The 25717-nt window shown below is 38.6% G+C and overlaps 1 protein-coding gene across 1 annotated transcript; it reads left to right on the top strand.

Annotated features, from left to right (window-relative positions):
* Window positions 1-1082: 1082 nt before the first annotated feature.
* On the top strand, window positions 1083-24697 carry LYPD6 (LY6/PLAUR domain containing 6). The gene is made up of 4 exons (XM_036745933.1): window positions 1083-1200; window positions 11038-11136; window positions 21994-22124; window positions 24530-24697. The coding sequence occupies exons 1-4, from the start codon at window positions 1083-1085 to the stop codon at window positions 24695-24697; spliced, it is 516 nt and encodes a 171-aa protein (XP_036601828.1).
* Window positions 24698-25717: the final 1020 nt, after the last annotated feature.

The raw sequence follows: 25717 nt of genomic DNA, 5'->3' as shown, positions 1-25717 counted from the left end.
CATTTTTGAAGCAAAGCTGTAGTTAGGAAGATATAGATAGGCACAGTAGCAAAAATGACTCCGAAAAAATGGGAGAAAATTAAAGGTAAAAGGAACTGTTAGAAAGTCATGCAGTAAGTCAGTAAGCACGTACTAAGTGCCAGGCACTGTGCTAAGTGCTAGGGATACAAAAATGGGGCAAAAGACATTCCCTCCCTTCAAGTAGGTCCCAATCTAATGGGTTAGACAATTGGCAAACAAATGGAATAGGTTGTACTGGAACAGAAAGGGATGAAGGGACAATAGGACTGTTACATAAGAAAATCTGAGTGCAGTCAAGCCCATGAAAAGATACTCTTGCTTCAAGTCCTCATTTTATATGAAAATGTTTGTAGAATGTCATATGGGCAATTGCCTAAATTTTCCACTCTACTTTGACCTATTTTTATTAGATCTACTTTCTAAAAATGAAAAGGAGTTCTAATAATAGAATAATCTTGTGATTAATGGCACATTCATGGTTTGAATACCAATGTGTAACATGCTTATTTTCTCCCAAATCTAAAAGTCTTTTGCTGAGATTACTCAGTAAAAATGTGCTTGGAGTACTAGGGCCATGCCATTAGCCAGAAAACTGTTCTGAACTTTAGTTACCTGCTTAATTGTTGTCTCGCTCTGGCAACTGTTTTCTGGCCTCCATGATAGAAATTGCTGGGTTTCGTGAAAATTCAATCTCTCCTGATACAATCTCAGTGGGATTTTAAAGGTGACAGATACTAAGGGAACCTTAGTAGTCCTGATTAAGTAGACATTTTGGGTTGGAATTTTATAAGTGCTCTAAAATTACGTCTTATAAGGCCTCTCCCTCTCTCCGTCCCACCCCCATGTGCCCTTTGCCCCTTTTCTCTTCCTAACCTCTTTCGCTGTACCCAGTGCCAGGAACTTAGCCAAGTCTCTAGAGGTTTTTTCATACTGGATATTGAGATGTGTTGGCGGCCGTGTGCTCATGGGATGTCTTTCTTCATATTTCAGTTGCAATTTCTCTCCACTAATAAGGAGCGCCTGATCCCAGAATCTCTGCATGAGTGAGGCCCCAGTCTGCAATGGAACCTTGGCCTGCACTGGCCTGGGCACTCCTCCTAAGCCTTCTGGCTGACTGTCTGAAAGCTGCCCAGTCCAGAGACTTTACGGTGAAAGACATTATCTACCTCCACCCTTCAAGTAAGATCACATTTCCTACATTTGAGAGAGGATGTCACTTGTTTTCAAGTAGCAAATATGTTGAAAAGTGGCCAGGACAAGACCACCTTCAATGTGAGGCAAACTTTACTTAAGTTGCTGATACAGTAGTGGCTTTATTTTTAGGTCTACTTTTCCACGAGGCAAACTCATTTTGAGATGGTGGTGATGGTTGTTTTTAAAGCAAACTATTAAGTTAATTCTCTCTCTCTCCTCTATAATCAGTCTGCTTTCAAATACCCTTGGTTTTTACCCTAGACTTTAGTCATTTAGCCAAAATGGACTGCTATGGCCCATGTTATTTAAAGAAGTTGATTCCTTTAAAACCAGGAGACTTCTTTGTTTTCATCGATTTCTCATTATATTTAGGTAAGTGATTCTTCACACCAGTCACCATCTTTTCCCTACCCTTTCAATTCCTGTATATTCAACTTTTACCTTAGGAATGAGCTGTTCTGATTGGTGAGGGAGAACTCAACTACATCACTCTACTTAGCTGGTTCCAAACCAGGCTGAATATTCCATTTGCCATCCATCAGGAAACCAGGGCATACCAAGCATGAGCATCTTGTCTTCCTTCCTGTCCCATATGTGTGCTATACTTCTGCTGCTCTTCCAGTGCTTCCCCTTGCCCTGTGGGCAATAATCAAATCGATGCCACTAGAAAACGACTGAGAAATTAAATGCCCTATGACTCTACTTACCCTCCTTGTGAAGATTCCTCAGATGAAAACTTCCTTCCTTGGCCACTATTCCCCTATATATATTCCTATTAGAATATAGGCTCCTTGTGAGGGCAAGGATGTCTCACTTTTATATTTGTATCCCCTAGGGCATATTCCTGTTTCTAACAGTAGGGGTTTGATATCTGCTTCTTCCTTCCTTCCTTCCTTCCTTCCTTCCTTCCCTCCCTCCTTCCCTCCCTCCTTCCTTCCCTCCTTCCATTCTTCTCTCCTTCCCTCCCTCCTTTCCTCCTTCTCTTCCTTCCTACCTTCCTTCCTTCCTTCCTTCTCTCCCTCCCTCCCTCCTTCCTTCCTTCCCTCCATCTCTCCTTCTCTCCTTCCCTCCCTCCTTCTATCCCTCTGTCCCTCCCTCCCTCCTTTCTTCCCTACCTCCTTTCTTCCTTCCCTCCTTCCTTCCTTCTCATTTATTCACTCAGCCTACATTTTTAGTTTCTTTCTGTTTTTAGTGGCCATTATTCTCTGTTGCCCCCATGGTGAAAGTTGAGTCTCTGTGTGTGTGTGTGTGTGTGTGTGTGTGTGTGTGTGTGTGTGTTTCTATTGCTATCTTTCCTGCCTCTAAACACTTTACCTATTTGTCAGTGCTTTCTGAAATCCCAAATGCTTAGAGACTTCTATGATCCCATTTTTAATATAATTTAGATCTGAATTTGTTGGTTTTCTTTAAATGGTTAGCTGAGGGAATTGGAATTGTTTCACTTCCATCTTGCACGGTACCAGGTACACTATTGATGTCCAAAAAAGTATTAGAGCATGTTGTCTTCTTGCATCCTATTTCATTCAGCCTGGGGCATATAAGTTAATTGAATGGAATACCAACCACCTTGTTTAGCTTTATAGGGTTGGTACTTTCTTTTCAGGAGCATACTGAGAGGAGAGAAAGATGGTAAAAAGCTTGCTTTCCCTTTTCCAGACTGCATTTTGTCCTTTCACCTAAATAATTATGTTTTTCCTATCCCATTTATTTCAATATGGTAGTAAATCCATCTATGCAAGACACAACCATTTTATGCCTTAAACAATGATTTTCACAAACTATGTATGAAAGAAATTCATTACCTTCTAGTGTGAACCTCTTTAAACTTAGTCGAACTGGTCCTCAGACAATAGACAAATAGTCCTGGGTTTGGCCTGTACATGAAAACTCCTCAGCTCAGTAGGGCCTGTCAGAACTTGTATTTACCTAGCACAGCCTTGGAGTGCTCAGGGTCAGTTCCCCGTACAATGGGGCCTTGTAACAAGGAGGGGTGTGGGTCAGGGTTTTCTTTAGCATTTAGTTCATTTTTTTACCCTGAGTCTGTGTTTGTAAAAGACACTTTGACACCTGCACATGCAGATTCAGTAGTAAGACTCGGTAGCAACCTGACATGCTTAGTGATGCCTACTCTAATCCATAGGCCCCAGGCTAAATCTTCTCCAAGCTTGTGTGTGCCCGTATAAAGTAGAGAGCAGAAGGAAGCAATCATCTTGATAATTTAAGCCCTAAATCACTTTTGCCTCCATTGTTTATAAGTTATAGACTCTCTGAGGAGACCTGAACGTTTGCTGATTGACCTATCAATTTTTGAATGAATTGCTAATGATGAAAATACTGAGTTCCTATTGATATGGTGTTTTAAGTTTTGCAAAGCACTTTACACCCCGTATTTCATTGGATTCTCACAGTAGCCCTGTGAAGTAGGTTCTATTGTGTCTCTTATCCTACAGGTGTGGAAACTGAGGGTACAAGAGATTAAGTAATTTCCCTAAGCTCATACCTAGCATTTGGGTCCAGAGGTGAGCCCAGGTCTTCCAGGTCTAGGTGGTATAAGAGAGAAAATGCTAGACTCGGAGCCAGGAAAATGTGGATTCAAATCTTGCCTCAGGCAATTTCTAGCTGTGTGTCCCTGAACAAGACACTTTGCCTGTCTATGCCTCAGATTCCTCATCTATAAAATGAGAGGGTTTGGACTTGATCCCTAAGGTTCCTTTCAGCTCTAAATCTATGATCTATGAGTTCAAACCCAGTGATCTATCATAGGCAACATTGCCCAAGTGTGGAGAATGATTTATAGAGTGTGAGTAGAAATATAAAGCTACCTTAACTAAACTAAGGGGGCAGCTAGACGATGCATAGTGCACAGAGCGCTGGCCATGGAGTCGAGAAGACTTATCTCCCTGAGCTCAAATCTGACCTCAGATACTTATTAGCTGTGTGACTCTGGGCAAGTCACTTTACCTTGTTTGCCTCAGTTTCTTCATCTGTAAAGTGAGCTGGAGAAGGAAAAGGCAAACCACTCCAGTATCTCTGCCAAGAAAACCCCAAGTGGGGTCACCAAGTGTCAGACAACTGAAAGACTGGACAACAACAATAACCCAAGGCAAAAACAAATAAATAAATAAAATGGTGAACCTGGTGCAAGGTGCTTGTGGGATGTGATGACCTTGAAAATTTCTCCAATACGATTTTGAAATCCAGAGAAAGACAAAAGGATCTTTCCCACCTGGTCAATGATTAATTAAAGACAATGACGGTGGCATTAATAGAGGTCCCTTTTTGAAGATATCTTTACCCTTTGGTTTCTGAATGGTCTTCGATGTATTCCTGTACTTGATAGAGGCGCATTTAACCATTTTTAGATTGGTACTTTTATCTGTAAATAGACATCTTTCTACATATTAACTCTAACAGATGTGTTTCATGCAAAAGATAGATTATTTTCATAGGATCATCAGAAGTAAACGGAACTCTAGAGTAGAGTCAATGAGCGTTTTCTAAGCACCTACTATGCTCCCGTCAGGGTGCTAAGTTCTGGAGGCCATTAAATCCGATTCTCTCATTTTACAGATGAAGGAAACAAGGCACAGAAAGGTTAAGTGATTTACCCAAGTTCACAAAGCTAGTGAAGTGTCTGGGGGGGGGTGATTTGAATCCAGGCCTTCTTGACTTCAAATCCCACGATCTATCAATTACACCATACTGCCTTTCATTTTGATTTTTAGTTATTTTTTTAAATTTCCCTAGTTCTCCATTTTGTAGGTATAGATTCACTCAGCAAGTGAAGTTATCCCATGGGGACAACTACTCAGCCAGAATTCCATAGCATGATATGTTAACCATGTATTTGATCAAGAGGAACAACGTTGATGTCAGCGTGGAGATTACTTGGTTTTGCTGAGAACTGGGTCAGAGTTAATTTGGTATAGATCTATTTTTCACAAGCACTGCACAGTTGCCAGATATTAATAACTGAGATCAATATTGGAAAGAGACTTCAATGCTTTGATGACTCCCTGATCCTATTGATGTGAGGTTCTCTCCACTGAGGCAGAGGCAATCATCCTCATGTTCTCCTCTTGGGGCATTCTTCTCCATTTCCTTTCATAAGTCCTATATAGATGATCTACTCAATATACTGGAGGCCCCCAATAGATCTTTTAATATTCCATGGATGCCAGGGTACCACTTGCATTGTCCACATGCTATTCCCTTTTCTCACTACATCACCAGCCCATCTCCTTATCCAGTCACACTGGACCCTAATGTTTTTTGCAATACTTCTTTGCCTATAAGGCATCATCGGTAATGTGCTAAGGCCCACTTATGCCCAGCATGAGGCTCTTCATTGTCTTTTAGTTCACTTTGGATTTTAATTCTTCAAAGATTGTGCTGTTTTGGAAAGAAAAGACTTGAAATTTTACTATCCCAAAGTTTCTCCCATGGGGCTAGGTGGCTGGAATCTGGAATCTGAGTCAGGAAGGTCTAAGTTCAAATCCCACCTAAAATGCTTGCTAGCTGTGTGACTCTGGGCAAATCACTTAAGCTCTTTAAGGCCCAAATAAAGAAGGGCTAATTATAGCACTGAGCTCATAGATGGGTTGTGAGAATCATGGCTTCCTAAATCTCATCGTGCTTTCTAAATGTTACCTCTAAATTATTGTTATCTTCATAGCTCTTAATTCTCTGATTTCCAGGTCTTCTGAGGCTTTATAAATAAACAAGCAAATGGTGTAGCTTTCAGAGTTTTGGTACTATTATAAAATAGCATTCTAATATATAATTTGTTGGATTGTTTGTTTTTGGTATTTTCTTGTTCAATATGGCAAAGCTTAGTCTAATGAAATATTTCAAAAGAAGAGCTTGTTAAGAGCAAAGAAACTACTTATTTAGTAGTTTCAGTCATGTCCGACTCTTTCTGACTACATTTGGGATTTTCTTGGCAAAGATACTGGATTGATTTACCACTTCTTTCTCTAGCTCATTTTACAGCTGAGGAAACTGAGGCAGACAAGGGTTAAGAGACTTGCCCAGGGTCACACATCTACTAAGTGTCTGAGGCCAGATTTGAACTTCCAAAGATGAAGCTTCCTGACACCAGGCCCAGCACTCTATCTACTGTGCCACCTAGCGGCCCAAGAAACTACTTACTTGGTTGTCAAATTCAATGGCACTTAGTATAGTGCCCGGCACATCATAGGCACTTAATATATGTTTATTGATTGATTGAATAAAGGATAGATGATTTTGATATGTTAAATGACCATAGCTATTTCTGTGGTGCTGTTTCTTTCCTTGGAAGAGAAATCTTTTTTTCAGAATGCCTAATTTTTCTCTGGATGAATGTTGAAAACCTCTCTTTTGAGAATGCACATAACAGAATTGGCTCTAGCATGATACTTACTTTTATGTCATCATCATCACTAGGCACAGGGCCAATGGAATGTATTCACAAACCTATATAAGGCTTCTAGAGTGAAGGTTTTTTACTAAAGTTATCAGTAGCCTTCATTCTATCAGACACGTGGATATTGTTAAAATTAGGTTGAATATTTCTTTTCCTTTTGGCAAGTATATGAAGAGGCAGAGATTAGATTTCTTCCATTTTGATGTTTACATCCTGGTTCTGAGAAATATGGAAATGAATTTTTGTAAGAATTTTTTTGGAGTGTATATGCTTTCCACATCAGCATGTTTAAAAATGAGGTTTCCTTTTTTCAGCAGTTTTCAGTAACTAAAGTCCTTTGTCCACTGCCCAGTTAGAAATTCCAAGAGATTCAAAACAAAGCCTGAATCTTTTCCAAAGCTTTACAAATGAATTATGGCAGGTTGAACCATTGCTGACCACAGGAGTTAATGGGAAGATAATGTTACAGGAAGTAACTGGGCACTCTGGAGTTTCTTTTCTTGCTTTATAATCACCTTCTCTTGAGGGACCAAGGACTCCTGCCCTGAAATACTGAGTACTAAGCTTATGAACTCTGTGATCAAGAGCCAAATTAGATTCATTCACAGCTGTGGTAACAATGATTTGAAACTCTCCTTGCTCTGCTGTTGCTTTGAAGTAACAAAAGAGAAAATAGGGTATATCTCTTAGCAGCCTCTTTCCCTCTCCTTTTTTCCCTTCTTTATCAGATGTAGTATCAGTTAGCACATTACAGGAGACAGTTGTTCACATACAGGACCAAAGGTAGAATTTGTTTTCATCAAAATCCTTTCTAAGGGAAGGATTTAGCCATTTTCTCTGTACTGGGCTAGAATTGGTGACTTATGATGCCTACAAATCCATCACGAAGCATAGGAGAGAGGTTACTGGAGAGGATGAAGTAGTCATAAAGGCTTAATTATCTCTTTATTTTGATAATTGGTACTATCACAAGCAATTGTACCAACAAGTAGGTTTTGAATTATAGCTATGGAAAATCCAATGTGACTCGTGGAAATTTATAATATTATAATGTAAAGCTATAATATAAAAATATCTGAAAAGAGCTCATCTGGTCAATCGCCATGTCATATTCATGATATACACATCTATGGCTTAATTTAATACAATCAGAGATAAGAGCTCGGTGCATAGATCCCTTCCCCTATAGAGTTTCTCAGTTCACTTTCATCTTTGAATTTCTGCTGAGGTTGTATTACTTTCAGAGCTTATGCCTGCTGAGGCAAAAGATGACAGCATCTGGAAAAATCCATTTAATTTAATCTAATGTGTTACCAGAGTTTTGCTGAGAGAATCTAGAGGTTAAGATTCCATTAAATAACCCACATGCACAAGTACTGCGCTTTATTAATGGCCAGGTATTCAATACGTTTATTCTCAGTGCACTTGGATCTTCAATCTTCATTCAAAGTTCTCAATTTATCTCTTGAGTGGGAAAGGGTCCAGGAGCACCTAATCCAACATTGTAGCCAGCCTTTCACTGGCTGCAGTGACAGACAGATAAAATTGGATGCCCCAGTGAATTTATCATGTCGATTGAAGTGGTATGGCTAGGTTGCAGTCATAAAGCTTGCCAGACATGATGATCACTTGGAGAGGAATCCTGTCCCTTGACATGTCATTTACGTATTTTTCAAAATTCTTTCTTAGTTCCTCTTTAGATTACATAAGCAGAATGTTAAAGATCCTATGTCCTTTAGGATCATTTATATTTTGTGGTTGTTATTTAAGCTTGGACAGCAGAACTATTTTTTTAAGTTTCTAAAATTAGGGCACATTCCTGAGATTCTTTGTTTCATTTTTCTTTTGATTCAATTAAACCCAACGCATATTTATAGAATGATTATTCTGTAAGAGGTGCTGTGCTTTGCACTTTTCAGATAGTACATAAAACAGAAGGTCCTCTGTGAATTTCAAAAGCCTATGTATTATGTGAATTTGAAAACCTGTATGTTGTAAATTTTTCCGGTGTGGACTTGTCCACATGGAATGGTTTCTTCTATTTTTAAGGCGTTATCCACCTCTTAAATAAGAGACTGATAGAAAAAATATAAATTGTATATGCACAGATACACAAAATAGTCTTTTCTTTATCAAATTAGTTGAAATCACCTGCCCTTGTGGAGAGTTACTATCTTTTCTTACTATCATCACCTTGAAACTGTAGTTTTCAAAGTCCTAATATCCCCCTCTAAGGCTTCATCATGGCTCCAGGTAACAGGGAGTTCTTGAAGACTATGCAAATGCATCACAAGCTCTGACCTGTCCTCCCAAGCTGGCAAGGCTTCAAGTTCAGGCCTGGCAATGAAATCTATGTCTGTTGTCTGAGAACCCACCTCAGAGTTCAGAGGTGCACATCACCAGAAGCTTGGCCTCCAGGTGATGAATTTTTCAACTACAGCCAGAAGGCCAACTGACTTAAGGAGAAATTGCAGTCTCTCTTTGTGGAGGGAGCATGAATGCGATAAAACCATGGATCTTTCAAAGTTCACAGAATTTTGGAGTTCAGAGGCTATCAAGTCCAACATGAATCTGAATAAAACCAATTCAACAAGCGATATCCAGCTTGTGCTTGGAAAAAGCCCAGTGAAGGACACTAGATCAAAAAAAATTAGTAAGAGAGTTACCAAATGGTGAGTGGTACACTGAGCAAAGTACTAGCCAGGAGGTTTGCATGAAACTCTTCCAAGAGTGTTGTGTTATTCCTTTCTATGCTTTTTAATCATATCAGATGTCTTCACAGTCAATTCTGTGCTTGAATGGATAGTTACTCTGGGCAAGGTGAAAATCTGTTATATCTGGCTCATAACATTGGCTTTTAGCACCCGCCTCCTCCTTCATTTATGGTCAATAACGTTCTTAATTGGTTCCATGTGGGCAAAGTAATTTACAGGAGGCTGATTATTTCAGAAGTATGACTCGGCCATCTGCAAAGGAGGACAATAGGTTGCTATAGCTGCAGTATTTCTAGACTTTGCAACTTTCAATTACTCTGGGGAATCTGTGGGGGAAATTACATTTATATGGTGCTTTAACATGACCGAGAATTTTCACATCATCCCCTTTGATCTCTAAACAGTCCTGTGGGTTTGGAAGTATAAATAATGCCATCTCCATTTGAAAGATGAGGAAGCTGAGCCTGAGAGTTAAATATCTCGCCCAAGGTCCAACAACTGAAGTTGAGACTTGAAATCAGGCCTCTCTGACACTAAATGTAGAGTTCTAACTACCAGGGGAACTTGTTCATATTTAGAGAGATATAGATCTGTATATAGCCAAATAGACATACACACACACACACACACACACACACATACACTATATATATATATATATATATATATATATATATATATATGTATATATATATGTATATATATATATATAAAACTGTATCCATAGATATCTATCCCTATATGCATATAGAGATAGATAAATCTATATCTATAGGTATATAGAGGTATAGTTATAGGCATAGATAGATATAGATAACTATATTACAAAATAATTGACCCCCTTTGCAATCCTATGTATTTTATTTTATGCATTTTAAAGCATTATTCTAAGGAGTCTATTGGCTTCACTAGGCTGCCAAAGGGATCTATGACTTATACACACAAAGGTTAAGAATACCTTCCAAAATTGCAAGAGGGGGAAAAATGGTGGAGTTCAGTTTTATGGAATTCAAAGCTCTTTAGTCATGACCTAGTGGCCATTAGCAATCTCAGCAGTAAATAAAGGTGCTTTTGTGAAAAAGAAAGGAACCTTGTGGTAGGCAGTCCTATTGCAAAACTTTACTGATGAAAGATTATTGAAAGCCCTGGAATGCTGAGGCTACAATATAATACCTGCCCTCTAGAAGCTTGTGTTTAAAAGCTATGTGATACAATTAAAAGCTCCCTTCAGGAAGCCAGATGGAGGTATATGGGGTGAGGAAATCTGCAGCATAGACTGAAGAAGACTTCCTGGGATTAGTGATGTTCTCTGTGATCTCTTGGGATGAATAAAGCGGGTCATTAGGTGGGTCTAGCAAGTCTCATATTCTGCTTCACTTTCTTATTACTCTTCAGAAAAATGTAGGTCTCCCTAAAGGCCCCTAAGTATGTTCCTGAATGCTCACCAGGATAGGCCAAATCTGAATACCCAGAATGCCTTTGAAGGCCACACAAATAAGATTCCCCAGTGAGGGCAAGGATTGGTCAACAATGAATGTTCTTCCCCACTTAGAGATAAGAATCCATTAAAAACTTACACAAAAATGGCAAATACTGAAAAGCTAGACATGCCCTTTGAAAAAGAAAGCATTACTAACTGGATAAAGCTTGATTCCACACCCATACTAAAACATTAATTTATTTTTTTGGTCTTTGTTGTAGCCACCCCATATCCCGGTGGATTTAAGTGCTTCACCTGTGAAAAGGCAGCAGACAATTATGAATGCAACCGATGGGCTCCAGATATCTACTGTCCTCAAGGTAAAGCTCCCAGCAGGAAAATGGGTTCATAAGGGCTGGTTTCTTGCAGACAAGGGCTCTGACTAGTATTCAGTGTATGTACAGAAAGAATGTTAAAGAGATATGCTTAGACTTCTTATCTGCCCTTCCTTCTTGCAACTATTAGAAGGAGTTTTAATGCCATCACTCATTTATTGTACCTTTCATCTGTGACTTTCAGAGGCGTAAGTTGAACCACAAGCATTGGAAACAGGGCTACCTACATTTTACAAATAGCCAGTGAGGCACAGAAGGGGTTAAGTGATGATGTTCCTAAAGTTTTAGATCAAGGCTAAGGCAGAGCGAAAAATAGAATGACTAGCTATTGGTTGCTATCTGTCACTCTAATATTTACAGCATTAATCATTGCGTAGCAAATGCCTCCATGCAAATTGTGCATTGATGTTCATATAAAAGTTCCATTCATCAGTGATGTAGCTGGGCATTTCTGTCCTGTGATTTCATGAGGATGCTGGGATTTTTAATATGCTTGATGCATTGAAGCTCTAAATTTAAAGCTGTTTTAAAGAGTGAGGGATAGATGCCAGTTTGGTACATTAAGGGTTGACCTAGATACCCCAACTGGGAAGAAGATGACCTCATTTACATCTCCTTTCTTCAACTAGAAAAAGCAGCTGGCTACTGAGTAAACCATTCAGCCAATAATTGGTTGATTCTTTTGGGGAGGGTAGAAGAAGAGGGGTGGAAGAATAATAATGGAAGGGACATTTTAATGACTGATTTTTCAGGCAGAGTGGATAAGAAGTCATCCTTAGATTCAGGAATTCAGGGGTCAAGTTTTGCCTCTGTGACTGTGGTCCTGAATAAGGTATTTAATCTCTCATTGCTTCAGGTAACTGTAAAACTATTAAGTTTCAGAGAAAGTGCTGATCTGCATTGGAAGATGGAGTTTTCTCATTGGAAGCTCTGTCTACCAATGAAATAATTGGTCTACTCCCATTCTATTTATATTAGCTTTTCTATTGGTTGGATTTGGTAATTGAAATAACTAAATATATCAGATCCACCATTTTTTATTTTTATTTTTTTAAGACTGGGTCTCCTTGGAAATACAGGGGCTACGCACGAGCATAGCCTTATCATAGAAGCTTTGACCTTGTCTGTTTTTGACCTGGGCTTGTTCTCCCCTTTCCTTTGGCAAGCTGGTGGCCTGCTGATCTTGGTGGCTTACTTTATTTTTATCAGGTGGACACCTGATGGGCATCACCCACTGCAGCTCAGAACCCCCTAGGCTCAAGAGTGCCACCCACCTTAGCCTTTCTGGTAACTGGATTACTGGTATGCATCACTACACTGAGCTAAGTTCCACCAGTTTTTCATTCTAATATTTTCCGTCACATAGACAGTACCAAAATCCTCACAATTGTCAATTAATTCTTAATTACATATAGTGGTGGAGGTAGGGAGAATGTGATAATTGTAATAAAGGGAAAGCCACAAAACCTTATTTTAGTGGATACTTGTATTATCTTTCCCCTGCAAATCTTTTACCAGTGCTGAAAACAAGATATGTATATTTCATCATTCATGAAATGAAGTCCATCTTTCAATACCCCCTATTCACTTTCAGTTAGAGATTTAGACACACAGAGCAAAGAAAGGGGAGGAAGAACTCAAGCCTAGAAGATGTACATACTGTATATTAGTACCTGGATAATCAGGGATTACTTTGTATTCCTGTGGGCTCTTGAATCAGATACCTATTTGTCATGAGATGCACTCACATTTTCTAAAGATTCAAAGACAGCAGGAAAAAAACCATCCTTAGCAGCCAGATTTTCATTTGTTTCCCATCTAAACACACTCTACCCCCTCACATGCTGATAAGACTTTGTTCCGTATTAATGAACAAATTCTCATTAATGTAGGGAGGATGTGGTTAAGATTTAATCAATAATTATTCTATCAGATTTAGTTGTAGGGTAATCTTTTATTTTTAAATAGGTGCTGAAAGTTTGAGAGAATATTTCCCTCTGGTGTGAAATTGTCCTCTTTCACTGTCTTATCTTTGTTGGAGAGCCTCAGTATGATTGTAATAAGCTCCAAAGAAGTAAGTGGATAAGAATAATTAGCTTGTAGCCTGAAGCTCCCAGCAGTGGCAGCAGGAACCCTAGTGAATCTCTCATTGGCCATCAGATGCCCCAGTGTGGCCCTAGCCTGGTTATAACCGGTCAGCTCATAGTTCACTTTCATTGTTTACATTTGTGGTTGGCCAGTTTGCTGGACTAGCAGCCATCAGTCCTGCTCCTGCTTTTTAACTTAGTGACCCAGATTGCGAATGCAGAGCTCTGTTTCATGCTCCCAAATCAATGTGGTTTAAAAAAAAACAAAACAAAACTAACTCTTCTTGCCCCAGTTGTCTAAGAAAAGTTTACAAGAACTGTGCCTTCACAATATGTTTAAAATAATGAAAAATGAAAATATAAGCACAAATAGTGGCATCATAGATTTAGTGCTGGAAGGGACCTTAAGGCTATCAGATCAATCTGCTCATGTTATAGATGAAGAAACTGGGGCACAGAGGGGTTCAAGGACCTGCTGAAGGTCATGCAGCTATTAAGTACCTGAGACAGGATTTGAACCCAGTCTTCCAGATTCCAAGTCCAACACTTCATCAACACCATGCAAAGTCCCTTCTTCTGTGAAGACAAATTGTCAGAGGCATTGGTTTCCCTATTTATGATGAAATTCATATATACCATTAGAAAGAGAATCTATAATTTAAAATTACATTTTAAATTATATTATATATAGTTTATATAAATTTTAAATTATATTAAATTTTAATATAATTTAATTTAAATATTATATAATATATAATATACATAATATGCATATTATATATTATATATAATTTATCTATATATTATAATTTAAATATAAATTTTAAATTATATTACATATAGTTTAATTTAGAGTACCAAAAATTACAAACAAGAATATATTCTAAAGGGACAAACTTTTCTTTTTGTCATAAACAAATTTCTTTTCTCATTCAGTGTTTTTGCTCTTGCCTTATTTTGTGTGTAAGAGAGGCAAGAATAAATAGACATGTAGAACAGTAATCTTGACTCCCAGATTTAAATGGCCTGTATTCAGTCATTTTGCAGTTCAGAAATGGCCTGATGTTTGACTTGTTTTCAATAACTGATAATCCAAGATCTGCCATTTCTCTCATTCTTTGTTGAGCCAAATTAGTCTCTTTCTCTCATTCCCTTACTGCCCCACCCTCCTCCCTTCCTGGAAGCCATTGACCCCTTGACATGAAAAATGTCTTTTAGTAAGTCTAATGGCTAATTACCTCCAGGGGGGAAAAATCCCCAAACCCTAAGTGCAGAATGATTAACTACAAAAGCTTTCACTGTGGGTGTGTTCATGCAGCCATGGAAGAATTGGATGTGACTACACACCTGGTACTTCAGGGACGTGATGACAGATTGCGGCAATGCAAAGTGACCCATTCTTTGGACTGCATTTTAATCTGTCGTGGTCAAAAGACAGGGCCTGAAGTATCTCATGCTTGGAAATACTTTTCAGTAAGACATTTTCCAGCAATTTATTTGTGGCTAAAATTTTAAGTTTTTACTAATTGGGGTATTATTTTTTCTAATAGACCTTCAGGCTGTCAGGGTTTAGATTCCATTTCACTTCACCTCACTTATTCTGAAATGTTTTGCACTTTCCATTAGCTTGACTATCTCCATTGGATGCCACTTTCTTGAACTGGCTTTTCCAATTATACACTTGTCTATTCTTTTCAATAGGAGTCACACTCTATCCCCTACCTCCGCGTTCCCTAGGACTATATAGGTTTAAAGGGAGAGTTCATCTAGTTTGGACTTTTCTCTTCTCTGCAAACATTTTATAGATGAGGAAACTGGAGATAACTAGAGAGATTAAGTGACTTGATCAAAGCTACAGCTAGTAGAAACCCAGTCTCATGACTACCAGGCCTGTGTGCTTTCCACTCACCACCTCACAATGCCTCTTTTGCCAACTTAACCCAGGTCTCACACACACACACACACACACACACACACACACACACACGCACGCACGCACGCACACGCGCACACACACACACACACACAGAGTTCTTAGTGACAAGCCTATTTTTGCTTTATGATTTTAATCCTTTTATTTTCAAAATAATTTCCTTAAGTGAGAAGGTCTTTCCCAGTCTCTCTTCCCATCCTCTACTTACAGTTCCTTCCCTCTGAGATTACATCCCATTTGCATTGCATATATTGTATATGTATATAGTTTTTTGCACACTGTCTGCCCTTTAGAATGATTACTTCTTAAGGGCTGGGGTGGTAATTTTCTTTCTTTGTATGTCAAAGTCTTAGCACAGCACCCAGCACATAGCAAGTGCTTAGTAAATGCTTGTAGACTCTTTCCTTGATTGAAGTTTGTGGGTTGTGTTTTTTTTTTTTACAAGTCAGTGAAAAAATAAAATGTCTATTTTGCAGCTCTCTTAGGAGAGGCTGAGAATAGCAATAAATAATAAAGCAGTTGTTATTTAGTCAAGTCCCATAACGGTTAATTTTTACTTTTTAATATCTGCCATGGAGAATTTCTTACTTACATGAGTGAGCAATCTATGACTGCCTCAGCAAGTTAATCTTATTGATTTGAAAGTCAAATTTTTAACAATTTCTTTGGGAACCCATGCACCAGTGGTGGGGGGGGAAACCCTTTAGATTCATCTTCTGTTAGCCTTTGTGAGAGGATTTAAAATAGGATTTTAAAAGATACCTATTTTAGATTATTTTTAAAAAAAGAAATCAACTATGAAGAAAGAGATGGAAAGGTGTCTTGCTAGACGTTTCCTCATTAGTAACTGAAATTACCAAGAATTCAGATTGCTGAATTACTTAAGTAAACTACTTAATTAACTTCTTGGTAAGATTATTTCATTGGATGAGATAAGATTACAACTAGTAGAGAGCGGATTCTGAGAAGATGGCGGAGTAGGTCAGAAAATTCCAAGCTCTCCAGATTTCCTCCACAAACAAGACACAGTAGCACCTCGGAATGAATGTAGAGCGTCAAAAATAAACTAGAGTTGGGGTAGAACAGAGGTTCTCCTTGGACAACTGGAGAAGGTCCCAAGAAAGATCCCTGGATGGAGGTTCATCCAGAATGAAGTATAAACACCTCCAGGCTGGCTCAGCTGAAGTAGCAAGCGGTGAGCCCTGGGGCCCTTAACCTCAGCCACAGAAATCTTCACCTCCCAGAAAAAGGGAGGAGTTGGGGGTCTTAGCTAGAGAAGATTGTGGAAGCCTCTGCTGATAAGGGATGCCAGGCCCAGCTGTGCTGCTGAGATGTGGTCCTGGGTGAGAAGGAACCAGCATAGGCCCAGTGAGTGCAGAAGCTATGGGGTGGGGCTGCTGCTGGCCATAGGCACTTACAGGAGAGCTGAGATCTTGGACTTGGTTCTAGGCCAGAGGGGAGAACTGAAGGTAATAGCCACTGGAGGGTTCTCAGGGAGCAAGAGCATTTCCAGCATAGTGTGTGGGTGTGGGGGGTGCTTAGCTGTGGCTTGGAGGGGGAAAGGAGTAGAGAGGTTGGGCTCTGGACAAAGCTCAAAAAGTGACAGTAAGAAGGACCTGAGGTCAAGAAAGGAGAAGAACAAATTCTTGCCTTTCAAAGAACAAGAGAGTATGTGATGAGAGAATTTGTGATAATTCCCAGAAACAAATAATCAAGGGGTATTTATTAAGCACCTATTGTATGCAAGACAGTGTACTTAGTAGTTTTCAAATGAAGCAGTTCATCTGACAGCTGATTTAGGTTCCTCCTTTTCCTAAATCAGTTTTCTGTTACCTTGAACTTCTCTTTGCTTTTAAAATGTGATAATGAGACCATTTAAAATAACAAAAGAGGGGAGATTGTATGAGGTAACAGATAGAGGACTAGCTTGGAAGTCAGGAAGACTGGCTTTAATTCCATTTGTGATACGTACATGCTATGTGACCATCAGGCAAGTCACCTAACATGGCTGTGTCCCATAAATGAAAGAAATCGTATATAGAAGGAGGAGAAGGGAGAGGAAGAACAAATAGTAATGTAAAATGTATTATTTATTTTCCACTTTGTGCTACATAAATTGATTGTAGATGTACCAAGGAAAGACTGTTTCATTGTTCATTTATTTTTTTTTGTCACTCACTGTAACACTTTCAAAACATATCTCCCTTTTATCTCTTATCTTTCAAATGCCATTTTCCCCCCAACATCTCTTCAGTTAATGAATATATTCCTAAAGAATTCAAATACCACAGTTCTGTGAGGAAAAGCAATCTACATACTCAACCGATTCTCAAGAAACCTTTTTGAATGTGATTTGTTCATTTTTTAGAATAATGTTGTCCATACTGCATAAGCGAAGTAGCATAAAAACAAAGATACTCATTATGAGGAGCTGAATGTTAATGGTCAAAAGAAACCTATATCACTACCCTGCCAGATAATGACTCTACATCATGGCCTTAAATGGTTTTCCATTTCAGAACTTGGATATGAACATTAACAAGGATATGATGTCTCTGTACATGTGTGTAGAGGCTCGATGAAAATCACGTTTCTGTTTTTCTCCATAAATAATTCATTGAACAATCTTTCCTGGATTTGCTTTTGGTACAATTTCTGTGAAGCTCATAGCAAACGATTTTTGTTTCACAACCTGTGGGAATAGTATGTATTTACAAGAATATGGGATTTTAGTGGCCAAAAACTAACCAAGTAGAAATTCAAATCCACCTGTTATCTTTAGAACAAAGCCTTTGAAATCCTTTTACCTGGAGTTATCAGGGAGCCCATTTCTTACATAACCTCAAGACTAACTCAAGGGCTATCAAAATACATAGTTAATCATGTTCTGCAGCCAATGTTCAGCATTCACCAACATTAGAGTCCACCTACAATTTTGAGACCAAGCGTCTGAATGAGTTTTGCAAGGAAATCATTTTGTCACAGAGTTAGGGTTGGTTAATTCCTTTCACACTGGGAACATAGCAGGAAGGAATGTGTTTCCAAGCCTAGTATTTGGGTGAGAGAAGAAGTGGAATGAACACAGGGGCTCTGATGCTATAAGAGTGAGCACTCTCTAATGCTCTGATAATAGCAGTACCAATGTAGATTTTTGTTGGTTTGTTTTTCATCATATTTGTGCTGATTGAATTTGCACAGCCTGACTAAAAAATATATATCCTTGCAAAACTCATAAGTGAACCTCCCCAGATGGGGATTTGAACAACAGAGACCTACCTGTTCCTTTTTATTCTTTGAACAGGGTCTTTGCTTTTACAAAGGGTAAACTCGGCAGGCATTTTTATTCCTCCTTGAATCTTATTCAATAGAATAATTTTACCAAGAAGATAATTAAATAGCTTATTGCTGAGGGGAAAGGCGTAAGGGGAAAGTTACGGCTGGATTGAACAAATCATTGTCACCATAAAGCTGCTTTAAAACTGAGATAATTCATTGTTTGGAGAACATATCTGATTTATAAATTTAAAGTCATAAAGTGTTTTACCTGCATGCTGAATGAGATCTTATCACAGTAGTTTATATTTACCTTTGGAGGAGTAAAACCCTAGGCAGCTGCTTTTAGTTTTCTGGCCCCTTACTTGGCCTGATGAGGTGAGCATAGGAGATAAGAGCATTCCTTTTTTATTGGCTTGATGGAGCATTTGAAAGTAAAGGAATGGGAGGTTTATGTCATTGCCAAGAGCTTCTGTGAGGAGTACCTTGATTTGGACCCGTCCTAGTGAATAGTCCACAGACCCCTCTGGCAGACATATTAATGCTTACAGGTCAGTGGGGCCTGTTCAATAAAATCATTCCCAGTGCACTAAATAATAGCTTAAGAGAAAGAATGCCCTCCCCCTGTCTCAAAGGGAACTGATGCTTCCCTCCTCTTCAGAAAGGGATCAGGTCATGGAAGTGTTTATAAAGTACTGCAAAGGCTTTGGGCCAAGAATATTCAGTCACTAAATTTCCAGTTTCTTTTGGTAGCAACTCTGTTCATTCATCTTCCTTCAAAAAAAAACTTCATTTGTGTAGTGGAAAACGGTCTGGGATTTTAAGTCAGAGGACCTCAGTTTGAATCCCGGCTCTGCCACTTAAGCAAGTCACTTTAGCTCTTTAGGTTTCAGGTCCTCTTCTGTAAATTACAGTACTATATAAATGTTAGTTATTACTACTACTACTACCAATTATTATTATTATAAATTATTTTATTATTCACATATAAATTTACACATTTAATCATAATATATCACAAGCACTATTTATGATATATTTTTGCATTTATAGTATTATATTAACAAAGCTATTATTATTGTGTTGTCATTACTAGATGACCCCTTCTAGCTCTTAGCCCATGATACAGTAAGCCTGGGAAAATAAGGCTACTTAGAACTGGTTCTCATTAAACTGTTTCTGAAAAATGGGGTTACCCTAGATACAGAGTAACTATAAATGTGCATTGTGGTATATTTTGACAAATGCCTATCAGCAGTTTGACTCAGCCAGAGAACTTTCATGAACTTCTTCACTGATAATGTCTAGAAAGTTTATTAAGATCCCTATATTTTCATGGTTTCAAAAAAATGCATAGAAATGGTCTATGTTGGCTCCTAACCAGCATCTGAAATTCTCAAGCCCTTTTGCCCTAGATATTATTACTTCTTGAGTTACAGGATGCCAAAATGATGACAAAGTCTGGTGGGATTTTTTATTGCCCAATAAATAACATCATAGTAGGTCATAATCCTGTATTAGCCATTGAATGCCTAAAGTGTATAAAGTATGCATAGGTGTATCCAAGGTAGAGTGGAGAAATGGCACAACACCTCTTAAGAATTATTTACTATTTTTTAGAATTGAAGACTGAGACCTAGAATGTTGCATGCTGCCTGGAGGCCTTCTAGAATTATACCAGGAAACAGTCATCTTTAGTTTTTAAAATACTTTTAAACATCTCCATGATGTTTCACAATGCCTGGAGTTTTCTCAGACTTGCAGGCCCAGGAGGGACATTAAAAGATTATCTAATTTATCTTGCTGCCTTCATGCAGAGAGGCCCATGGTTTAAAAGGAAGGTCTGCTGGATCCGGAAGACTTGAGGTCTAGTCCTGTCTCTAGCACATATTAGCTCTGGGGACTGGGGCAATTGAGTTAGTATCTCTCAGTTTCATTTTGTTTATCTGGAAAATGGAAAAAAATATACATCTTTCTTAGGGTTAGAGGAGGACCAGAGGAACTGATACAAAACACAGTTTAACCTGCCAAGGTCTGAGTGGGAGCTATGCATCATGGAACTGGACCCATCTTAGACTGAGATGTTCCCTTATCTTTTAATAAACACCTAAACTGATTTTTTTTTCAGTTTTCTATCTGGGCAATTTTATTGTTAAGAAAGTTTTCCTTGTACCTAAGGAAAATTCCTCCTAATACAGTGTTAATTTAGTCTGTCTCCAACTTCTATGAACTCCATGTACTGGAAGACAATAGTTACTTAGTTTCCCAGGCTGTTATTCCTGTTCCATTAGCCCTGTATTTCTCAAATATGTGTCAAAATACTAGTTATTAGAATTGTCTCCCTTCTTAAATTATCTTGTATTTGTTTATCTGCTGACTTTTTTCCATATCTCCCAGTAGAACATCAGCTTCTTGAGGCTAGGGGCTATATCTCGTTTTTGTCTATGTGTCCCCAGCCTGGTATAGAGGATAACTATCCACTTAGGAGAGTTATCTATCCTGCCATCCTGCCTGTAATGCTTTGCTATTAACCTTTCAGTGCTCCAGGCACTTCTCTTAAGATGATAGTCAAAGACTCCTCAGTGCTAGGAGCTTGCAGACTGCTCATTTTTATCCTGATGAAATTACACGACTGGAACTCCCTAGCTCTCAAAGAATGCCTTGAACATTTCAGTGGGGACTGGTCCTATGATTTCATTGGTATAGCAAACTCCTCGAAGGAAGAAACTCCTTTTTACCAATACAGATTTACCAATACCTCCTCAAGGAGTCTGTGGATAGATTTCGAGGGGGCCATGAATTTTTTTTAGCATATTGACCACTATAATTCAATATTATTGGTTTCCTTTGTAATAATATGTATTTTATTTTATGCATTAACATACATTGCTTTGAGAAGGGGTTCATGGAATTCACCAAACTGCTAACTGTGTCCATGACACAAAATTAAGAGCCCCTATCTTAGATTGTTGGCTATATAACAAAGGCTATGTAACAAAGTTGTGCAGCCAGTATGTGTTAAAAGTGGGATTTAAATCCAGGTCTCTATGAATCTGTAAGTTTCTTTATCTGTTATACAGAGCTGACTCATACCTTGAACATAGTAAGCTCTTAATAAATGTTTGTTTGAACTGAATTTTCAACTCCCTTGAAAATCCATATCCCTAGACACTCTTACTTTATCTCTCCACTGAAAGTAAAAAAAAAATAGAGGAAGGATGTTGCTACTCCTGACAGAGGGAGAATAATACCTTTCTTCGATTATGGTTATGAAAGAGACCCAGATCCATGTTGTTTAGAGTATCATCATGTACCCAAGGGGAAGCTGACAAAAGTAGAAAGTGAGTGGGATTGAATAAAAATTTTGGGATGTTGAAAATTAAAAGATAAAATAATATTTGTATCGGTAAATGCATATTGTGATTAATGTCCTTTTCATTGAGGTGGAAGTATGACTCCACATTGTCTTGTGTGCATAAGACTTTTGACTCAGGTATGTTGAGCTGGCTTTTCCTCTCTCAAATAAAAAATGTCTTCTTTGTTTGACAGAGACCAGATACTGCTACACTCAACACATCATGGAAACCACTGGAAACAGCATATCAGTCACCAAACGTTGCGTGCCTCTGGAAGAATGCTTGTCTACTGGCTGTGTAGACGTAGAACAAGAAGGATACAAGGTCAGGGACTAAATGAACATGATTGGTACAAATCGGATGGAATGCTAATAAGTCATACATCTGCCTTTGGCCACAGTTCACTCCCTAGAACCCACTGAGTTACTGCTTTCTTAAGCTATCTTTATTCTCCCTCTTCAAGGAAATATATTCTCCTGTTTACCCTCATATGGCCAGTCTTTTTCTTTTTTTTCCCCAATCTTATCTGACTCCTTGTGACACCATTTTGGGGTTTTCTCGGCAAAGATACTGGAGTGATTTGCCATTTGCTTCTCTAGCTTTACCCTCATATACTAAAAGGGAGCCCAGGATGAGCACTAACGTCAGTCAGGCAGTCAGTAAACATTAATTAATCACCTAATATGTTCCAGGAACTGTGATAGGCACTGGGAATACAAAAAGAGGCAAAAGGCTGTCCCCTGTCCTCAAGGTGCTTACAATCAAATGGGGAAGACACCAAGTAAATAAATTTGTACAAACAAGCTATATACAGGATAAATAGGAAATGATTAACAGAGGGAAGGCACTAGCATTAGAAAGCCTTCCTACAGAAGGTGAGACTTTAGTTGGGATTTGAAGAAAGCCAGGGAAGCCAAGGGGCTGTCAAACAGTGTCTTCAGATTCTTGAAAATACTGACCTAGTAAATAAATATGCTTATTAGGTTGGCAGCTCTTCTTTCTGAGGAGGAATATAATTAAGTTTCCAGGGAGTAAAAAAGAGCAAAGGGAAAACTTCGCAAAAATTCCTGGCCAGTGTAACTTATGATGGCTTTACAGTCAGTACAGACTCTATTTGACCTTGGTTGCTTTGGATAAAAGAGAGGCCCATTTTTCTCTTTGAAATGTTCATTTGAGAAGGTACCCACTACCTCTTGAGTTTGGTTAGTGCTGCTGCATGGATTCATCCTGGGTAGATAGGTTTGTAGTTGGAGCTATCCCTAAGGAAGGTAATGGGGTCCAGGACATATCACACTATTTCTACTTAGCCAAGTCTCCGACCACTACTTTTTTACTCAAATTTAAGTTAAAATCAACATCCAATGTAGCCTTGAAGGCAAGAGGAAGGTGGAAAAGTCACAGTTTTGTGGGTATTTAAAGAAGGTGAAGGGGCAGTCTTGGTAGTAGGGTGTCTGGATTTGTTATCCATATGCAAAGAAGCCTCAGATCTTAAAAAAAAAGCAATCACATACTTCTCCCTCTAACAATTACTTTTCTAAGTCTCTGATCAACCCTAATCCTGACTCCTACATTGTAATTGTAGACAAGTCACTTGGGTTTTATGAGCTGCAACTTTTTTATTTGTAAAGTGGAACTAATAATATAGTCTTACATCTCACAGGGCCATTTTAAGGAAAGCCTTTGAAAATATTATCGAGATATTTTGTTTTGGTTTTTATCATCATGACCAAATATTTCTCTCTCCCTTTGTAATAGGCATAGGGATTAGACTTGTGCTTTTATTACTATAGGGAACTCCCAGAGGAGGAAACTCCTTCTACCAATTCAGGCAAAGAGTTGCCTAGAGCACTCAGAGGTTGAGTGACTTGCTTAGGGTCACACAATCTGTACATATCAGAGACTAGACTGAAACTCATCTTCCAGGCTCTAAGGCTGACTGAAAGAAAGGAAGAAAGAAAGAAAGAAAGAAAGAAAGAAAGAAAGAAAGAAAGAAAGAGAGAGAGAAAGAGAAAGGAAAAAGGAAAGAAGGAAGGAAGGAAGGAAGGAAGGAAGGAAGGAAGGAAGGAAGGAAGGAAGGAAGGAAGAAGTTCAATAAAAATTAACCAACACATTAACTGAGTCTGACATTCAAAATCTCAGGCACATCCCTAATACATCCTTCAATGAGGGTGATTCCTCATGCCTGGACAAAGAGAAAATAAAACAAAGCAGGAATTAAGCAATAGTCAAGTGACATCTTTCCTTCCAACTTGAACCCAGAGAATGGGATGGAGGTAATTAGCTGGTTAATTCTAATAAGGGTTTAATTTGGAGGCCTGAAAAATCTGGGCAAAATTGTTCTTTGGCCAATAGCATTTCACCCTATAACTTCTCAAGACAATTTGAGAGTAACTAGTTTGTGTAACACCTCTCTGAGGGAAGTAAAGTCAAAGCTTATACATCTCCATTGTACTGATAGAGACAATGAGCTTATAACAAACAACATAAAAGCTATATCATAATCCATGCTAGAACCTGGATCCCACAAAGTCTATAGCTAAAGTTCTTTCTCTTTGATGATGTTATATGCAACCAGAGGAGGGCTGGCCACTTTCCTCCCAGAACTTTTCCCTTGCTCATTTTTGGATTTAAATGATCCTTTCTGTGAGTCGGACTGTTCTCCCTAGAAATCTCTGCCTCTCACTTCATCCTGATGTCTTCTCACCACTAGTCTTCTTTCTTTCTTTTAGGTCTGTACTTCTTGCTGTGAAGGAAATATATGTAACTTGCCGCTGCCCCGAAATGAAACAGATGCAATATTTGCCACAACATCCCCCATCAATCAGACAAGTGGCCACTACCATCATGTGTCAGTAATGATGTCATGTTTGTGTGTGTTATTGGGATTAACCTCCTAATGACTCTGAGGTGCCATTTGTTTAGTGAACCAGGAAAATATGGAAAGAAGATATTTCCCTACACATGCTATTGGCCTAACTATAGCACATATTTAAAATTATAATATTTAAGGATGTTCCCATTACTAAGACCTTTAGGTATCTGGGGACATGCCAGCCAAGTATTACTGCTTCAAGTTAGTAAACAAAAATTACTCCATTGTGATCACCTTGAATACACCAAGCCCTCTTCCAAACCAGACTGCTCCCAGCATGCACATATGATTTCTGTTATCACAAAAGCTTTTTTACTCTCTGATCTGGCTCTATGTTTGTTTAACTGAAACCACAAGTTCATGTTTAGAATTTTCTTTTTAGTCTTAATGGAAAGGATTTGGTTTTCCTAGAAGCCTTTTGATTGGGTGTCTGGAAGAGTTAAGTTACCTTATACAAGTGAGAATTATATAAAAACAAACGCAAACTCCACAGAGATGATTTATCTCTCTGTTAATTTTTAATTCTCTTGCCCAGCCTTGTGAGAGGTAGCAAAAATTAAAAAGATATTGGTGTATATGAAGAGGATTTGAGAGAAAAGCTCTGCCCCAGTATATCTGGGTCAAATATTTATGTTATGACTACGCTTGACCCGATGTATAGGGCTCTTTCTAGAATTGATGGGAATTCTAGCTTCTGTTCGTTTTTATCACATCAGGATCAATCAAGTATTTATTAAATGCCTACTATGTGCCAGGCACTAGACAGGCACTGGGGATACAAATAATGAAACAATCCCTACTTGTAATGAGCTTATAAGCTATACTTCAATTGAAGTCCCCATGTAGGGTTCCCCTCAACAGGAATGAAAAGCCACTGAAATTTTTCCCTGTTCCTGATCCCAGTAGAGCAGAGGCTGATGGAAGGAAGAGCTTGGGGGATAGCACCATTCCCTCTGAGCCTAGGGAGGGGCTCAGTCATCCCTCTCCTCCTCTAGTCTCCAGGGGAGACTAGAGCCAATTAAATATCAGTGGAGTCACTCTTCCA

Source organism: Trichosurus vulpecula, chromosome 2, assembly GCF_011100635.1.
Source record: "Trichosurus vulpecula isolate mTriVul1 chromosome 2, mTriVul1.pri, whole genome shotgun sequence".
NCBI lineage: Eukaryota > Metazoa > Chordata > Mammalia > Diprotodontia > Phalangeridae > Trichosurus > Trichosurus vulpecula.
This window is presented reverse-complemented; position numbering and strand designations above follow the sequence as displayed.

Bases quoted from the DNA above. Each gene is read 5' to 3' on its own strand.
- LYPD6 (XM_036745933.1), top strand. From the start codon at position 1,083: ATGGAACCTTGGCCTGCACTGGCCTGGGCACTCCTCCTAAGCCTTCTG. The intron at 1,201-11,037 runs GTAAGATCACAT...TCTTTGTTGTAG, and splicing joins TATCTACCTCCACCCTTCAA to CCACCCCATATCCCGGTGGA. The intron at 11,137-21,993 runs GTAAAGCTCCCA...TTTGTTTGACAG, and splicing joins AGATATCTACTGTCCTCAAG to AGACCAGATACTGCTACACT.